Source organism: Rhinopithecus roxellana, chromosome 3 (assembly GCF_007565055.1).
Source record: "Rhinopithecus roxellana isolate Shanxi Qingling chromosome 3, ASM756505v1, whole genome shotgun sequence".
Lineage (NCBI taxonomy): Eukaryota > Metazoa > Chordata > Mammalia > Primates > Cercopithecidae > Rhinopithecus > Rhinopithecus roxellana.
Window position 1 is genome coordinate 113,764,032 of NC_044551.1, and position 17,746 is coordinate 113,781,777.

A 17,746-nucleotide genomic window follows, 5' to 3' on the forward strand; every position below is an offset into this window, starting at 1 on the left:
CAGCATCTACTGTTTCTTGACTTTTTAATAATTGCCATTCTGACTGGTGTTGGATGGTATCTAATTGTGGTTTTGATTTGCATTTCTCAAATAATCAGAGATAATGAGCTTTTTGTTTGTTTGTTTCTGGCTACATAAATGTCTTATTTTGAGAAGTGTCTATTCATACACTTTGCCCACTTTTTGGTGGGGTTGTTTGCTTTTTCTTGTAAATTTGTTTAAGTTCCTTATAGATTCTGGATATTAGACCTTTGTCAGAAGGGTAGATTGCAAAATGTTCTCCCATTCTATAGGTTGTCTGTTCACTCTGATGCAAGTCTCTTTTGCTGTGCAGAAGCTCTTTAGTTTAAATAGATCCTATTTGCCAATTTTGCCAATTGTTGCAATTACTTTTGGTGTTTTCATCATGAAGTCTTTGCCCATGCCTATGTCCTGAATGGTACTGCCTAGGTTTACTTTTAAGGTTTGTATGGTTTGGGGTTTTACATTTAAGTCTTTAAGCCATCTTGAGTTGATTTTTGTATAAGGTGTAATGAAGGGGTCCAGTTTCAGTTTTCTGCATATGTCTAGCCAGTTTTCCCAGCACCGTGTATTAAGTAGGGAATCCTTTCCTCACTGCTTGTTTTTGTCAGGTTTGTCGAAGATCAGGTGGTTGTAGATGTGGGGTGTTATTTCTGAGGCCTTTCTTCTGTTCCATTGGTCTATATATCTGTTTTGGTACCAGTACTATCTTGTTTTAGTTACTGTAGCCTTGTAGTAGAGTTTGAAGTCAGGTAGTGTGATGCCTCCAGCTCTGTTCTTTTTACTTATGATTGTCTTGGCTATACAGGCTCTTTTTGGTTCCATATGAAATTTAAAGTACTTTTTTTTTTTTTTTTAAATTCTGTGAAGAGTGTCAATGATAGTTTGATGAGAATAGTGTTGATCTATACATTACTTTGGGCACTATGGACATTTTCATGATGATGATTCTTCCTATCCATGAGGATGGAATGTTTTTCCACTTGTTTGTGTCCTCTCTTATTTCCTTGAGCAATGGTTTGTGGTTCTCCTTGAAGATGTCCTTCATGTACCTTTTAAGCTGTATTCCTAGGTATTTTATTCTCTTTGTAGCAACTGTGAATGGGAGTTTATTCAGGATTCGGCTCTCTGCTTGTCTATTGTTGGTGTATAGGAATGTTTGTGATTTTTGCACATTGATTTTTGTATCCTGAGACTTTGCTGAAGTTGCTTATCAGCTTAAGGAGTTTTGGGCTGAGATGATGGGGATTTCTAAATATAGAATCACGTCATCTGCAAACAGAGATAATTTGACTTCTTCTCTTCCTATTTGAATACGCTTGATTTCTTTCTCTTGCCCGATTACCCTGGTCAGAGCTTCCAATACTATGTTGACTAGGAGTGGTGAGAGAGGGTATCCTTGTCTTGTGCTGGTTTTCAAAGGGAATGTTTCCAGCTTTTGTCCGTTCAGTATGATATTGGCTATGGGTTTGTCATAAATAGCTCTTATTATTTTGAGGTTTGTTCCATCAGTATCTAGTTTATTGAGAATTTTTAACATGAAGGGATGTCAAATTTTATTGAAGGCCCTTTCTGCATCTATTGAGATAATCATGTAGTTTTAGTCAGTGGTTTACATTTATTGGATGGATTACATTTATTGATTTGCATATGTTGAACCAGCCTTGCATCCCAGGGATGAAGCTGACTTGATCCTGGTGGATAAGCTTTTTGATGTGCTGCTGGATTTGGTTTGTCAGTATTTTACTGAGAATTTTCACATCGATGTTCATCAGGGATATTGGCCTAAAATTTTCTTTATTTGTTGTCTCTGCTAGGTTTTGGTATCAGGATGATGCTGGCCCCATAAAATGAGTTAGGGAGGAGTCCCTCCTTTTAAATTGTTTGGAATAGTTTCAGAAGGAATGGTACCAGCTCCTCCTTGTACTTCTGGTAGAATTTGGCTATGAATCTGTCTGGTCCTGGGCTTTTTTTGTTGGTAGGCTATTAATTACTGCCTCTATTTCAGAACTTGTTATTGGTCTATTCAGGGATTCGACTTCTTCCTGGTTTAGTCTTGGGAGGGTGTATGTGTCCAGGAATTTATCCATTTCTTCTAGATTTTCTAGTTTATTTGTGTAGAGGCGTTCATAGTATTCTCTGATGGTAGTTTGTACTTCTATGGGGTTAGTGGTGATAGCTCCTTTATAATTTTTTATTGTGTCTATTTGGCATGCTCTTTTCTTCTTTATTAGTCTAGTTAGTGGTCTGTTTTGTTAATTTTTTCAAAAAACCAGCTCCTGGATTCATTGATTTTTTCAAGGGTTTTTTTTGTGTCTTTATCTCCTTCAGTTCTGCTCTGATCTTAGTTATTTCTTGTCTTCTGCTAGCTTTTGTATTTGTTTGCCCTTTCTTCTCTAGTTCTTTTAATTGTGATGTTAGGGTGTTGATTTTAGATCCTTCCATCTTTCTGATGTGGGAATTTAGTGCTACAAATTTCCTTCTAAACACTGCTTTAGTTGTGCCCCAGAGATTATGGTACATTGTCTGTTTGTTCTCATTGTTTTCAAAGAACTTCTTGATTTCTGCCTTAATTTTGTTATTTACCCAGTAGTCATTCAGGAGCAGGTTGTTTGATTTCCATGTAGTTGTGTGGATTTGAATAAGTTTCTTAATCCTGAGTTCTAATTTGTTTGCACTGTGGTCTGAGAGACTGTGTGTTGTGATTTCAGTTCTTTTGCATTTGCCGAGGAGTGTTTTACTTCCAATTATGTGGTTGACTTTAGAATAAGTGCGGCATGAGAAGAATGTGTATTATGTTGAATGTTGACCTGGAATAGAGAGTTCTGTTATACTAGGCACACTTGATCCAGAGCTGAGTTCAAAGTCCTGAACACTCTTGTTATTTTTCTATCTCATTGATCTGTCTAATATGGACAGTGGGGTGTTAAAGTCTCCCACTATTATTGTGTAGGAGTCTAAGTCTCTTTGTAGATCTCTAAGAACTTGTTTTATGAATCTGGGTGCTCCTGTATTGGGTGCATATATATTTAGGTTAGTTAGCTCTTGTTGAATTGATCCTTTTACCATTATGTAATGCCCTTCTTTGTCTTTTTGATCTTTGTTGGTTTAAAGTCTGTTTTATCAGAGGCTAGGACTGCAACCCCTGTTTTTTTTTTTTTTTTTTTTTTGCTTCCCATTTGCTTGGTAAATTTTCCTCCATCCTTTTATTTTAAGCTTACGTGTGTCTTTGCACGTGAGATGGGTCTCCTGAATACAGCACGCCGATGGGTCTTGAATTTTTATCCAATTTGCCAGCCCGTGTCTTTTAATTGGGGCATTTAGCCCATTTACATTTAAGGTTAATATTGTTATGTGTGAATTTGATCCTGTCATTATGATGCTAGCTGGTTATTTTGCACACTAGTTGATGCAGTTTCTTCATAGTGTCATTGGTCTTTATATTTTGGTGTGTTTTTGCAGTGGCAAGTACTGGTTTTTTCTTTCCATATTTAGTGCCTCCTTCAGGAGCTCTTGCAAAGCTGGCCTGGTGGTGATAAAATATTTGCTTGTCTGGAAATGATTTCATTTCTCCTTCACTTATGAAGCTTAGTTTGGCTGGATATGAAATTCTGGGTTGAAAATTATTTTCTTTAAGAATGTTGACTATTGGCCCCTACTCTCTTCTGGCTTGTAGGGTTTCTGCTGAGAGATCTGCTGGTCGTCTGATGGGCTTCCTTTGTAGGTGACCTGGCCTTTCCCCTTGGCTGCCCTTAACATTGTTTCTTTCATTTTAACCTTGGAGACTCTAATGATTATGTGTCTTGGGGTTGATCTTCTCAAGGAGGATCTTAGTGGTGTTCTCTGTATTTCCTGAATTTGAATGTTGGCCTGTCTTGCTAGGTTGGAGAAGTTCTACTGGATAATATCCTCAAGTGTGTTTTCCAACTTGGTTCCATTCTCCCCATCTCTTTCAGGTACTGCAGTCAATTGTGGGTTCAGTCTTTTAACATAGTCCCGTATTTCTTGGAGGCTTTGTTCATTCCTTTTTTTTTCTCTAATCTTGTCTGCATACCTTATTTCAGCAGATGGTTTTCAAACTCTGACATTCTTTCTTCTGCTTGGTCAATTTGGCTATCCATACTTGTGTATGCTTCACGAAGTTCTTGTGCTGTGTTCTTCACCTCCATCAGGTCATTTATGTTTCTCTCTAAACTGGGTATTCTAGTTAGCAGTTCCTGTAACCTTTTATCAAGGTTCTTAGCTTCCTTGCATTGGGTTAGAACATGCTCCTTTAGCTCACAGGTATTTGTTATTTACTGACCTTCTGAAATTTACTTCTGTCAACTTGTCCATCTCATCCTCCAACCAGTTCTGTGCCTTTGCTGGACAGTTGTTGTGATCATTTGGAGGAGAAGAGGCATTCTGGCTTTTGGAATTTTCAGTGTTTTTGCACTGTTTTTTTCTCATCTTTGTGGATTTCTCTACCTTTGATCTTTGAGGCTGATGACATTTGGATGGGGTTTTTGTGGGAGGGTCTTTTTGTTGATGTTGTTGTTGCTTTTTTAGTTTTGTTTGTTGTTATTTGTTTTTCTTCAAACAGGCCTTTCTTCTGTAGGTCTGCTGGAGTTTGCTGGAGGTCCACTCCAGACCCTTACTGCCTACGTACCACCAGTGGAGAGACTGCAGAACAGCCAAGATTGCTGCCTGCTCCTTCCTCTGGAAGTTTCATCTTAGAGGGGGACTGGCCTGATGCCAGCCAGAGCTCTCCTGTATGAGGTGTCTGTCGGCCCCTGCTGGGAGGTCTCTCCCAGTCAGGAGGCACAGGGCTCAGGAGCCCACTTGAGGAGGCAGTCTGTCCCTTAGCAGAGCTGGTGTGCTGTGCTGGGAGAACCTCCCCTATTAGGATCAGCCACTCTCTTCAGAGCTGGCAGGCAGGAAAGATTAAATCCGCTGAAGCTGCTACCACAGCCGCCCTTCCCCTCAAGTGCTGTGCTCCAGGGAGATGACAGTCCTGTCTGTAAGCCCCTGAATGGAGCTGCTGGATTTCCTGCAGACAGACCTTAACTACTGGGGAGGACTCTAGAGAAGCAGTCTGGCCACAGCCCCTCTGGTGAATTCCACCCAATCCAAAAAAACTCTCAGTCTCATTACCACTGTCAGGGGAAAACTGCCAACTAAAGCCACAGTAATGATGGTCACTCCTCCCCCGACCAAACTCGATCATCCCAGGCCGACTCTAGACTGCTGTGCTGGCAGTGAGAATTTCAAGCCAGTGGTTCTTAGCTTGCTGGGTTCCATGGGAACATGGGAGTGGGACTGGGACCCGCTGTGTGAGACTGCTTGGCTCCCTGGCTTCAGTCCCCTTTCCAGGAGATTGGACGGTGGTCCTGACTCATTGGAGTTCCAGGCGCCGCTGGAGTATGAAAAAAAGAAAATCCTGCAGCTCAGTGCCTGCTCAAACAGCTGCCCAGATTTGTGCTTGAAACCCAGGGCCCTGGTGGTGTAGGCTCATGAGGGAATGTGCTGATCCGTGGATCGCAAATATCCATGGGAAAAGCGTAGTACCTTGGGCAGGTAGCACAGTCTCTCACTGCTTCCCTTTGCTGGGGGAAGGAGGTCCCCTGGCTGCATGCACTTCCCACATGAAGCGACGCCCCACCCTGCTTCTGCTCGTTCTCTGTGGGTCGCACCCACTGCCAAACCCGTCCCAGTGAGATGAACTGGGTACCTCGATTGGAAAAACAGAAATAACCTGCCTTCTGTGTTGGTCTCGCTGGGAGCTGCAGACCTGAGCTGTTTCTATCCGGCCATCTTGGCCTCTTCCCTTCACGTTGCTATTAAGAGGGATTTCATGCCTACTTCAGCAATATGCCAGTGAAAGGCAGTCGTGGAAAAAGTTAGCAGATCAAGTGGATATACTTATAGATTTTATATTGAAAACCGTCAACAAATGAAAATACTTAATGCAAAGCTGCCTTTTCATTGGATACTTACCTGCCAACTCCAGAGTTCGAAGTCCTGATTCTTTCTTCATCAGCCACTGTGGTTTCAAAAACCAAAGGCAGGGCAGAGACCAATATTTCTGCACTGTGTTTGGTCTTTATTGTCAAACAGTACAATAGAATGAGTAGACATAAAGAATTCAGAAAATGTGGTAAAGGCAATATTTTACAGTTACACTGTATTGCAGCACAAAGAAAATTAAACATTAACTTTTAAAAATGCTCTGTGGTAACCACTTTGAACTTAAAATTAAAAGCCTAGAGATATCACCCAAGAAACATAATTAGAATTCTCAGAAAGTAATTGCTTAGAACTGGAAGACAAAAAAGTAAAAGTGTAGTTTTTCCTTAAAAAAAAAAACCTTACTTCCAGAGAAACATAAAGTACATTCTAACAGGTGAGAGTTGATGTGATAACATTAAAGTAAGATGTAACAGATGCTAAACATCTGAATGCAGAGGAACATAAATTTTTTTGGTCTAAAATAATTAAACAAGGTCAACCTAGGACATTTAATTTTCGTGTGATAATTATATTTGTATTATAGTTAAGCATAGTGAGAGGCCTATCCGGTTTTTGGTCAAACACGTTAGAAGGAAAGACCAACTCTGCAGGGGCTGAGGTAAGTCTTGGAAACTATAAAGAGCAAACAACCTACTTAGGGATGACAATTTAAAAATTATAATGGCTCCTGTTTTAAATGACTCCTGTATACTTTGGGAAAAATATCTATGTTTAAAACGACTCGGGATTTTATAGTTTTGTATCTTTTTTCAGTCACGGTTTTTGGAAAAAAAAGACTCAAGATGTTCTCAGTAGCTGCCGTTTTCAGACATCATGAAAGTCATAGAAACTTCTCCTACCCTCTATAAAAACAAACAAAGAAACAATAAAACTCTGTAAAGGAAAAGCCCACAAAAACATGCTGACTTTAGAAGAATCCATGATTTATAATATTTTTATAAATATCTAAGAAAACAGGAGTCCTTTCCATATATATGGTCCTTGGAGATACTTTCTGTATATACGGTCCTTGGAGAATGCAGTTTTTATGAGAAAGGTGATTTCCAAAATCTCTTACACTTTACAATATCAATTTTGGCCGGAGCATATCTCTCTATTGATCTACCTACCTCCATACTGAGCTATCTTGGATAGAGCACTGGACAAAAGGTAGGCACTGTTTACAATCCACTGACAAGAAAACACACGAAGAAGCAAATCCCACAGCACTCTGAAACCTGGAAGAGATGGGTTCTACATGGGTCTGATGGGATTACTGTACTAACCAGCCTCCGAATATCCCGCTCCGACTCCCACTTGATCTTCGAGATGGCTTCTTGGTGGGACTGATGCTCACTCCGAAGGTCCCCAGCCTTGATTTTATCTGCTTGGATCATATTGCTCAGAGCCTCGTCCACCTGCTTCTTGGCCGTTTTCAGGTCCGCAATTTCCTGTAAGAGCTTAAGACGCTCTGCATCAAACAGTTTCCGGGCCTCTTCCCGGGCCTCAATGGTGAGCGCTGTCCTTACTTTGTCACTGCTGCCGTCACGGAGAGCACAGAGAGCAGACTTGAGCCTCTGGATCTCTCCATCACGCACCTTCACCGTCCTTGACATCTCCTGCTCGTGCTGCTTGATAAGGTTCTCCCTCACAGCCTGCAGCTCCTTCATCTTCTCCTCATGGAGCTTGGCTTTGAGTTCTGTCACCAGCACCGTGTGCTTGCGCTGCTCCAGCTCACGAATCCTCTTCGCTTCTTGAGTCTTCTCTCTTTCAAGCTTTGATACCTAAAAACAGAGAGGCAAAAGGATGAAGAGAAATGAGCCTCAAAGGACAGGTGTGCTCCTAGGCAGGATTTGCAGCTCAGGCCGCTGTGATCTCTTAATTCCTCATCTCTTTTCCAATTCCAGGCCCTCTGAGAAAAAAGAACTACAGGCCTTGAAGCTGGGAATACAGTGTGTAAAAGGCAGAATTACCTGAGGATATTTAAATTACTTTGTTCAGATGAATATTTGATGTTCTGGGGCCTTACTATGCAATGTGTGGTCTGCAGACAAGCAGCCTTGGTATCACCTGGAAAGCATGCTAGAAGCACAGAATCCCTGGCTTAGCCCCAGATCTATGACTCAGAATGCGCATTTTAACAAATGCCCATGTGATTGGTATACGCATTAATATTAGGAAGTATCGCAGTCATGGTTTTCCCCTTTACGGGGAAGATTGCAATACAGATCACCTGGAGAACTTTTTAGACTACACAACCCTAGCTAGATCCAAACTGATAAATGTGTGTCTTAGAATAGCTCACAGTTTGATATTGTCATCAGCCTAATAAATTAGTGCCTAAAGTGATATTATTGAGCATCCCCCTCCCTCTTTTTTTTTTTTTTTTTTTTTGAAGGGATGCTGCTGCTGCTAAGGAGGTGAAAAATGAAGACAGTTGATAATAGCCTCAACCTTACCTTTGTTAGTATGGCAGGTTAGTTTCATCCCCAAATTTTACACACACGCACACACACATACACACACACACACAAAACACCACCAACAACAACAAAACTGCAGATCATTGGGTCCTCTCTCTGATGAAGGACTTTAGTGACCATTGTTATTTCTGAATGCGCCATGAATGACTCTTTGAGTCCCTTTTCACTCTCACTCCTCCTCCTCCCTTCCTGCCCCTGCAAGCCAACACTCCAAGTAGTTTGGTAAAATATTTCAAATGAGCTTTTCACCTCTCAGGAATTCTGGTTTAAAACTATTCCATGGTTTGCTAAATTTCTGGTGATAATATAGGCCTCCTTGTAGATTAGCAATGGCAGTGCCTATTGATCTAATCTAGATGTGAGTCTCTGATTCAGTAGATCAGGTGGGGCCCAGACATTTGTGTCTTGAAAAAGCCTCTCCGTGATCCTGTTCTGCTGTCCTCATCCCCCACTTCATCTCTGCTGCTTGTCTCTGTCTCTGTCTCCTCTGTCTGTCATACACACAACCCCCGCATGCACACATACACATACACAGAGTAATCTAGAAAAAGGGGGCCAGGCGCAGTGACTCACATCTGTAATCCCAGCACTTTGGGAGGCTGAAGCAAGTGGATCACCTGAGGTCAGGAGTTCGAGACTAGCTTGGCCAACATGGTGAAACTCCGTCTCCACTAAAAATACAAAAATTGGCTGGGCATGGTGGCAGGCACCTGTAGTCCCAGATACTTGGGAAGGTTGAGGCAGAAGAGTCACTTCAACCCAGGAGGCGGAGGTTACAGTGAGCCAAGTTTGCACCATTGCACTCCAGCCTGGGAGACAGAGTGAGATTCCGTCTCAAATAAATAAATAAGTAAATAAATAAAAGTTAAAAAAAAAAAAAAAAGAGAAAGGGAAGAAAACTGGGGAGTCCCAGGAGTAATAGCTAGTTGAGTGATATTGAGTCTCCACCATTTGTAAAATTGGAGGGTTTTACAAAATAATAGTTAAGAACCTCTCCAGCTGAAAAATCTTAAGATTGAGACTCCATATTGTAACCATTATAATATAAAGTGTCTGTGATGGTTAATACTGAGTGTCAACTTGATTGGATTGAAAGATGAAAAGTATTGTTTCTGGGTGTGTTTGTGAGGATGTTGCTAAAGGAGATTAATGTTTGAGTCAGTGGACTGGGAAAGGCAGACCCACCATCAGTCTGGGTGGGCACATTCTAATCAGCTGCGAGTGCAGCCAGAATAAAGGCAGGGAGAAGAAGGTGAAAAGACTAGACTGGCTTAGCCTCTCAGCCTACATCTTTCTCCTGTCCTGGATGCTTCCTGCCCTTGAATATCGAACTCCAAGTTCTTCACCTTTGGGACTCGAACTAGCTTCCTTGCTCCTCAGCTTGCAGATGGCCTATTGTGGGACCTTATGATCGTGTAAGTCAATACTCGTTAATAAACCTCCCTTTATATATATAATCTATCCTATTAGTTCTGTCCCTCTAGAGAACCCTGACTAATATACAGTGTCTGAGATTTTACTCACTTTAATAGTTTACCTACCTTTAGCTAGAACAGTATTTTCTAAGTTTGCATAGTATTTTATGAACAGTTTATTTTTAAAGGCACAGCAATTATTCCTATGATGGTTATTCTTTAGAGGTTGGGGCACAAGGGGACTTGGTGAAATAAGCAGCCAGGCATCCTCAAACAACCATCCTCTGATCTCACCTCCAGCTTACACCTATAGTCCCTCCGTGGAGGCCTCTTCTCTCTTAGGCTCTAGACCTGTGCTGTCCTATGTGGCGCCCACTAGTTACCATACTGCAAATTTGAACTGAGATTTTCTCTCCATATAAAATATACTCTGGATTTCGAAGACTTAGTGTGAGGTAAAGAATGTAAAATATCTCACTTATCACTTTTATATTGATTACACATTGAAACTATAATGTTTTGGATAAATTATACTAAACAATATTATTACAACGGATTCTGTTTCTTTTTACTGTTTAAAATTGCAGCTAACAAGAAATTTTAAAATCACAGATATGGCTTGCATTTGTGGTTCACATTATATTTTTCTTGGACAGTGTTGCTCTGGAGTTCTTAGACATTCATTTGGTGAACCTAGCTTTCCCCACGCTACTGGTGATATTCTCTTAGTAAAGCTCAGTTCTTGTCTTACTAATGTGTCTGCTCAAAACCACGCAGGCTCTTTTATGTTGTGGAATAAAATCTAACAGCTCAGCTTCACCTTTCAGGCTCCCAGGAAGGTTTGGTTGGATTTCCAGCTCCTACTTCTCCCTCTCTGTCTCCTCACCTGTCCCGTGCTCCAGGTAGGAGAGGGGTTATATTATTTTCTGCATATGCCCTGCCTCTCGTTCTCATATGCTGACAGTTTCTTCTTCCTGACTTATGCTTCCATCAGCTCCTTTTGGGATCCTCACATTTCTCATGGCCTGGCTAGATGTCATCCTCTCCTGTCATGCCACCCTACTCACCCAGGATAAAGTTCATTTCTCCTACCTTTGTCTTCTCAGTATATTTTTGAAACACCTCCTTACTAGTGGTTTTCAGTTTTCTTTGCATTTTTTTTTTGCCCACTTGTCTGTCCTCATCACCTCCTCTTCTACCCCTACCTGAGACTGTTAACTTTTAGAAGGTTACCAGTGAGGCATCCTCATCTTTGTGTACCCAGTGGCTCCTAGAACAAAATATAAGAAACCAGGTGGCATGTGTGGAATTAAAGGATGTATGCCATTATATCTCTCTGGCTAGGCCCCTAGCCAGAAGCAAGAATAATATTTTCTGTCATACAGTTTAGAGAATACAGACTTGCAGGGTTACCAGATCAGCCCCTCCTCAACCCCTTCCCAGTATAAAATGACAACAAAACAAAACCCTAACATATAAGAATATTCACTTCTCTCTGCTAGATGCTTCTCTTGGTGCTTCAATAAGGACAATCTAGGTCTTACTCTGCATCTTTCTAGAGTGGAAGTGGGCATCTTCTAGATTGGGGTGGGCAAACTACCGCCCAAGAGTCAAATCCATCCTGCTCCTGTTTTTATAAATAAAGTTTATTGGGACACAGCCATGCCATTCATTTACATATTGCTTAAGGCTGCTTTCATGCTACAATAGAGTTGAGTAGTTTCACAGACCGTCTAGCCCACAACGCCTAAAATATTCACTCTCTTACCCGTCACAGAAAGAATTTGCTGATTCTTATTCTAGATAATGCGTTTTTTGAAAGGAAAAGCCTTATTTTCTACTGATTTAGAAACTCTGATAATTTGCCTTCCATAGAAGACCTTGGGAAAGTTACTTTAGCTCAAGTGATAGGAATTTAGTCATCTTCAATTTCTGCAGGATGCATTTACACTAGGCATCTGGAACCGTATCATGACTGCAACAGCTGGCGGTTAACAAGGGAAACTTTTAGCCATTCTTCTGAGAACAGTGAAAAACTGTAGTAAAAATGGACAAAGGGTAAGAAATCCTCGGTTTGTATTCCTGTTTCACCATTTGCTATCACTAAGAAAGTTGCTTTATCCTTCTGAGGATTTTTGATTATACTTAAAAATGTCTGTAACCGGGTTACTTTTAGGGTTAAACTAGATAGTGTATGGAAAAGTACCTTGAACTATAAAGTACTATGAAGTGTAAGGTAATATTATTACTGGATATAGTAGGAGATACTCCTTGATCTAAAATTATTTGTGTCAAATTTTCTGGAGGCATCATATTGTAGCTTCCTGTAATTCTGTCATTTACCCCAAATTATTAACTCAAAGCTTTTGCATGAGGACTGAAGGGGAGATGAAGAAAATTGTTTTTTAAAAAGTAAAAATACAGGTGCATGAAACATATATTCCAGACTGAAGACAAAAACAAAAACAAATACTGTCTATTCCTTAAAATAATCCATGAAAACTAAAGAAAATTCAAATGAATTGAGTAACATTTGACTTTTTTTTTATGTTTACTTATTTTGGTTGTCATGAAAACTGACATTTTTTTTTTTTTGCAGGATTTCTAGGTATGGCTTCTTTTTAAGTCTAGAAGAAGTGTTTTATTCTGAAGAAAAGTCAAACAATGTGATTGAAATTTTGGGGTAAGAAAGCCAATAAAATTTTTCTGAAAATTATTTGCAGTGCAGATGGTACCACTAAGGATATAGATTTAAATATCATAATATAAATCTTAAAATGAATATACAAAATGATGAACCATTCCTGAGTAACAATGAAATTATAAAGATGATAATACTTTGAAATGAAGAAAATTACTTAGTAGAAGAAAGAAACCAATTTTGATACATGGATATGTTTTATGGAGAAGAATTTCAGCTCAACCATATAATAGCTAGCATTTATTGAGGGTTTAATATGAGTTAGGCACCTTTCTAAATAGGCTTTACACACATCAGTGCATTTAACCTCCTGGGCAGCTCTGTGATGTAGGAAGTCTTTGTTTCATCACAATTTGTGATGAGAAAAGTGAGAAACAGTCTTTACATAAGAACAATGTAAAGAAGACTCACTAAAGTACATTGCGGGCTCAGGAGCCGGCTCCAGGTCAGATCCTACACCTCCTTGTTTGCTCTGAAACTTTGGACACCTTGTGTCTGTACCTGAAACCTTGCTTCACCTCTGTCAGCCTCAATTTTCTCATCTGTAAACTGGGGTTGTTGATATCATTCTCATATGGCTATTGTGATGATTGACATAGGCAATGGATCAAAAGCCCTGTGGAAAAGCTGGGACACAGAAGAGATTAATAACTATTAATACATGGTGGATGTTATAATATTAATTTTAATAAATATTGTGTATATAGTATTACACACTATTATAGTAATACCAGCAACATAAATATAAAAGTCCCCATATCATCTTGATAAGACTAATATTACTATATTACATTATTAAGATGGTAACTGTTTTTCCAACAGAAAGAGATGTTCAAAGATAAAGCTGAGTCTCTTCAGTATGTATTGTGTTCTCTGGCATTGGCAGCATCTAATCTTGACGTGGAAGACACTTGGGGTGCATGTGGGCCTAAAGAGTGATAAAGAATGGTGCAGGGTGGGGCAGGGTGAAGGGGAGAGTGCTCGGTAGGGCTCTGAATGATAGGCTTCCAAATCCCTTCTATCCTAGAGGTTTTACGGGAAAAAAAAGGTCATCAGCAAAGTTTAATCCTACCAAGGAAAGGTTACACTATGACAGAGAAAAAAGAATGTATGACTATCTTACATAGATCTCATGTTGTATTTTTCTATTCTGTCCTACTTCTGGTCTAGCCTTTGCAAAATGCCAATGTAAATTCTGCCAAGAGAAAGATAGTGATGATTTGAGCTTTAAAAGTGATCTTAGAAATCTAGGATTAAAAATTGGACAGCTCAGTCAAAGGTAAGGAAAAGGTTGAGAGGTTATCAAGGCAAGCTAAGCTAACATAAACTTTGGCCTGGATTATCTCCATTGGATGTTCCTGGAGGAACACAGTAAACTGGCAGGGATTTTCAGGGGCACAAAGTAACTCTCAGAGAGGAGATGTGAAGGAGTCGCTCTAGGAAGGTTGCTCACAAGGGAAATCCTATACAACCTTATACAATTCAGTGCAAAGGAGTCTATCTTTAAAATTTCTTGTTTTCAGCTACTTTTGCTTCCTGAAAACAGAACTAAAGGAGTAGACAGGAAAATATACCCCATCCCAAATTTGGTACCTGTGTCTGGAGGCTGTGGGGACAGTCACTCGAGGATAGAGAATGTTGGCTGATTTTCTGAGAATGCCCTAGAGGCAATAGAGGGCAGTGGAATCAGAGAGTGAGCATGACCTTGACCACCACCATCTTACAGAAGACAGGAATTCCCATCGCCGCTCCTCCACTGGCTGTGTCTCTGGGAGCAAATGAGTTAAACAGTTTGAACCTCATTTTCTTCAATGAGTTAAACAGTTTGAACCTCATTTTCTTCCTCAGTGAAGGCAGAATAGTAATTGCACCCTGTCTTTATCACAGGCTTGCTCTGATGGTTGTGAGGCTTGGTGTGAAAATGCTTTGCAGTCTGAAGGGCTGTGCCAATGGGACAGCTCCTGTCTGGAGCTGATTCTTCTCAACCTTGCAACCCAGACCTGTTGCCCTGCTGCCTTTGCCCTGAGAACCCTATTCCCCGCTCCTGTCCATTCATTCCCTCTGTCACTGTGCCTATGCTGTTCACACAACCATAGTTTATCTCTGAGGGAGAGTTAAAGAGTCCTGGGGCAGCCCCTGGCATGTTCATACACACTAACCATTGGATCACGCACTCATGGTGTCCATAGAAGAGACACACAGGGCAAATACCGCAACTTAGTGGCTCAGGGTGATGCTCCAAGAAGCAGACAGACATGGGTGGAAATCCTTTCTCTATCCAAGTCTGGAGTTCTCACCTAAGTGAGTACTGTAACAGTACGTATGCCACAGGGTTTGGGGGAAAGCTGTTAAAAAAAAAATCATGTAAATTCATTCAACAAGTAATTTTGAGCACCTCCTCTAGGCCAGGAAGTTTCCTCATCTGTAAAGTAGGGATAACAATGCCCACCTCAGCAGGTGAAAATGAGGATGAAATGAAATAATGGCATGAAAGCACTTAACACGCTTGACACAAACTAATTGCTCAAAAATTAACACTCATACATACACCCTTGTAAGGTAGATACTATTATTGTCCCATTTGACAAATGAAGAACGCAGAGGGGTTTTATAACCTTCTCCAGGCCAGTCAGGTGCTAGTGAAGCAGCTGGGACTCTGGCAGGATGAAATGCGCTTATCAGCCCATGACAGATAGTAAACATTCAGTAAGTTGTAGCTATTTATATTATCAGCCCAAAGGTCTTAAGATTCGGCTCTATACACAATGGCTGTTCTGTAAATATCAGTGGGATTATTTGTCTTGCTGGATAAATGAATACTGCCCCATTGCCCCCAAGGTTTCCACTTTTTAACTTATCCATTCCCTAGTAGCTGAACTGTCATTTTGTCATCAGAGCCTCAGAGCCAACCTGAGAGTATAAATTCACATCTAGGCATTGTTCATATTCTCTCTCTTAAAACCTGGTCCTTTGAAAACACAATCTCATTTATTTATAATAAAAGTGCTTTATGACTTGTTTGCCCTCCACATTCCCTTTGCTCTCTGGGGAAGGATGCTGACAGGCAATGAGACTTTGCTTTAGCTCCTGGGCTGGGACCGTAATTAACTGCCAAGGAGGGGTAGCCAGCCAGGGGCAGCCAGCAGAGAAAAGGACAAGGCTGGGTGCGCTCATTTAAGAGGCTGGCTGCCAGTCAATCGTCAGAGGAAGGGGAGATTATGCTTGGCCTGAGGGCTTAGACAACAGTGCCAGGCCCAAGATAAACAGGCAGCCTGGTTCAAACTTGAGAGTTACCCATTTTAAAAGGCTTGAATATGTGGAGTATTGGCAGTGTTGAAGTCCTCAGAGTCTCTGTTTCTGGGAATCTCATCAGTTTGTTCTCTGGAAAGCAGCAGCAGTTTAGGGTTCCCGGTCACGAGATTGACAAGCTTCTTCCTAGGAATGTAGATTGTCATCCTGTTGTAACTACAATTAAAGGAGTCTGCCTCCCTTGAAGCGTGATGTTGCTGCAGGGAGAGTTAAGGCCAATGAAATGTTTATAGATTGTCAGACCTGGATGGAGTCTTACAGTGGAGTGTTTATCAACGCGAAGCCTGGAAGTCGTCTGCATCTGTAATGCATCGGCATTGCCTGGGCTGCTTTACTGAATACAAGTCCTGGTTTTCACCTGACTACTTTATCAGAATTCTTGGATTGTGGGCTCAGGAATCTTAATATTTAATCAGGTCCCCCAGGTTATACCATTGCACAGTGATGCTTGACAATCCCATATATGGAGAAGCAGATTCAGTCATCTGAATTACAGATAGAGACACTGAGACATTTAAATTCATCTCCAAGGAGAGATAAAGACAAATAATGCCCCACATCTTCTGACTCTCAAACAAATGCTGTTCTAAAATGACATCATGTTCCCTTTGGCTTCACGGAAACTAAAAAATTTCCTTCACAAATTTTACATTACCGTCTCTTTATCTAAGGTCAAGGCTTAGCTTAGGCAGGGGGCAAGAGGTTTTGGCAGATCCAAAGGCCACTTATTTTGTTAAAATGAGGAGAAATAGATTTGGGGAGAAATAACAAATTAAAATTTAATAATGATGTCAAGGAAGAAGAGGTAGATAAAAATTGAATAAATATATTTGTTGGCTTGTGACTACTGCTTGTTGATCAAGAATGTTTTCTTACTGTATAATTATCTAAATAAGGCAACTTTATGCAGTCATTGTGGTCTCTGGTTTGCAGGGAGCAAAAACATCTTATGAATGCTGGAGATGTCAAAATGCTTTCCTAGACATGACCCTAGTCGATATTCACACCACCTTGGTGAGATGTGTGTTTGCTTGTCCATTTAGGTGATGGGATTGAGAGAAGTAAAGAGACTTCTAAGTCTAGTTAGCAACTGACTTAAATCTAGAGAATAGTAAAAAGAACACCAATGCTGTAATTTTTTGCAAGTTTATTATGTGTCAGGCAGCTCTCTGAGCACTTGACATAAATTTTTTTGTTCGATCCTCATAAACGCATTATATACTTGTCTAATTCATACCTCAATATAGCTGTAATGTGATGAAGAAACTGAGGTATAAGGAATGCATCATCTTTAAATTATTCCTGTATTCATTCAACAAATACATATTGAGATTTTAAGTTCTTGTGATTATTTAGGCTCTAGGGACACTAAGTAAACTGAATTCCTGCTTTTGTAGAGATTGAGGAGTGACTGCACTAAGCAAGTAAAAAGCAAATGTATAAATTGCTATGAAATAAGCCAAGAATAGGCTATGGGGAGTACCTGAGGATGGCGAAGTGTTCTGTTTTAGAGACTGTGGTCAGACACTTGATGGTTGAGCAGACATCTGAAGGAGGTGAGTGAAGGAGCATGGAGCTGTCCAGGAAGAACAAGTGCAAAGGCCCTAAATGTGATTGAGGTCTCTCTCTTGATCCAGCAAAAATAGGAAACAGAGTGATCAAGAGAGAGAGAAGTGGGAGATGAATCAAAGAGGGGGCCGAAGCTAATATCCTGTAGTGGTAGAGAAAGTTATTTGACTCTAAGAGAGATAGGAAGCCAGTGGAAGGTATTGGGCAGTGGAGTAACATGATGTGGTACATTTCAGAAGGACTGCTTTGAATGCTCTGGG

The 17,746-nt window shown here is 40.6% G+C and overlaps 2 protein-coding genes across 7 annotated transcripts in view; one reads left to right on the forward strand and one right to left on the reverse strand.

The window, feature by feature from the left end:
• LOC104678155 overlaps nucleotides 1-8,357 on the forward strand; it is a 109,238-nt gene extending 100,881 nt beyond the window's left edge. The window contains exon 4 of the mRNA XM_010383373.2: nucleotides 6,784-8,357. Within this exon, the coding sequence (XP_010381675.1) occupies nucleotides 6,784-6,825 (42 nt within the window). The 3' untranslated portion in view covers nucleotides 6,826-8,357. The remainder of the gene's footprint in view (nucleotides 1-6,783) is intronic.
• Nucleotides 1-17,746, reverse strand: part of JAKMIP2 (janus kinase and microtubule interacting protein 2) — a 201,811-nt gene that overhangs the window by 69,843 nt on the left and 114,222 nt on the right. For 5 of the 6 annotated variants that reach the window (XM_010383375.2, XM_010383376.2, XM_030927962.1 and 2 more), the window contains one exon: nucleotides 7,296-7,793. In XM_010383375.2, the coding sequence (XP_010381677.2) occupies nucleotides 7,296-7,793 (498 nt within the window). Of the gene's footprint in view, nucleotides 1-7,295; nucleotides 7,794-13,109; nucleotides 13,232-17,746 lie in introns of those variants that run through there. The other variant, XM_030927964.1, reaches the window with a different exon arrangement.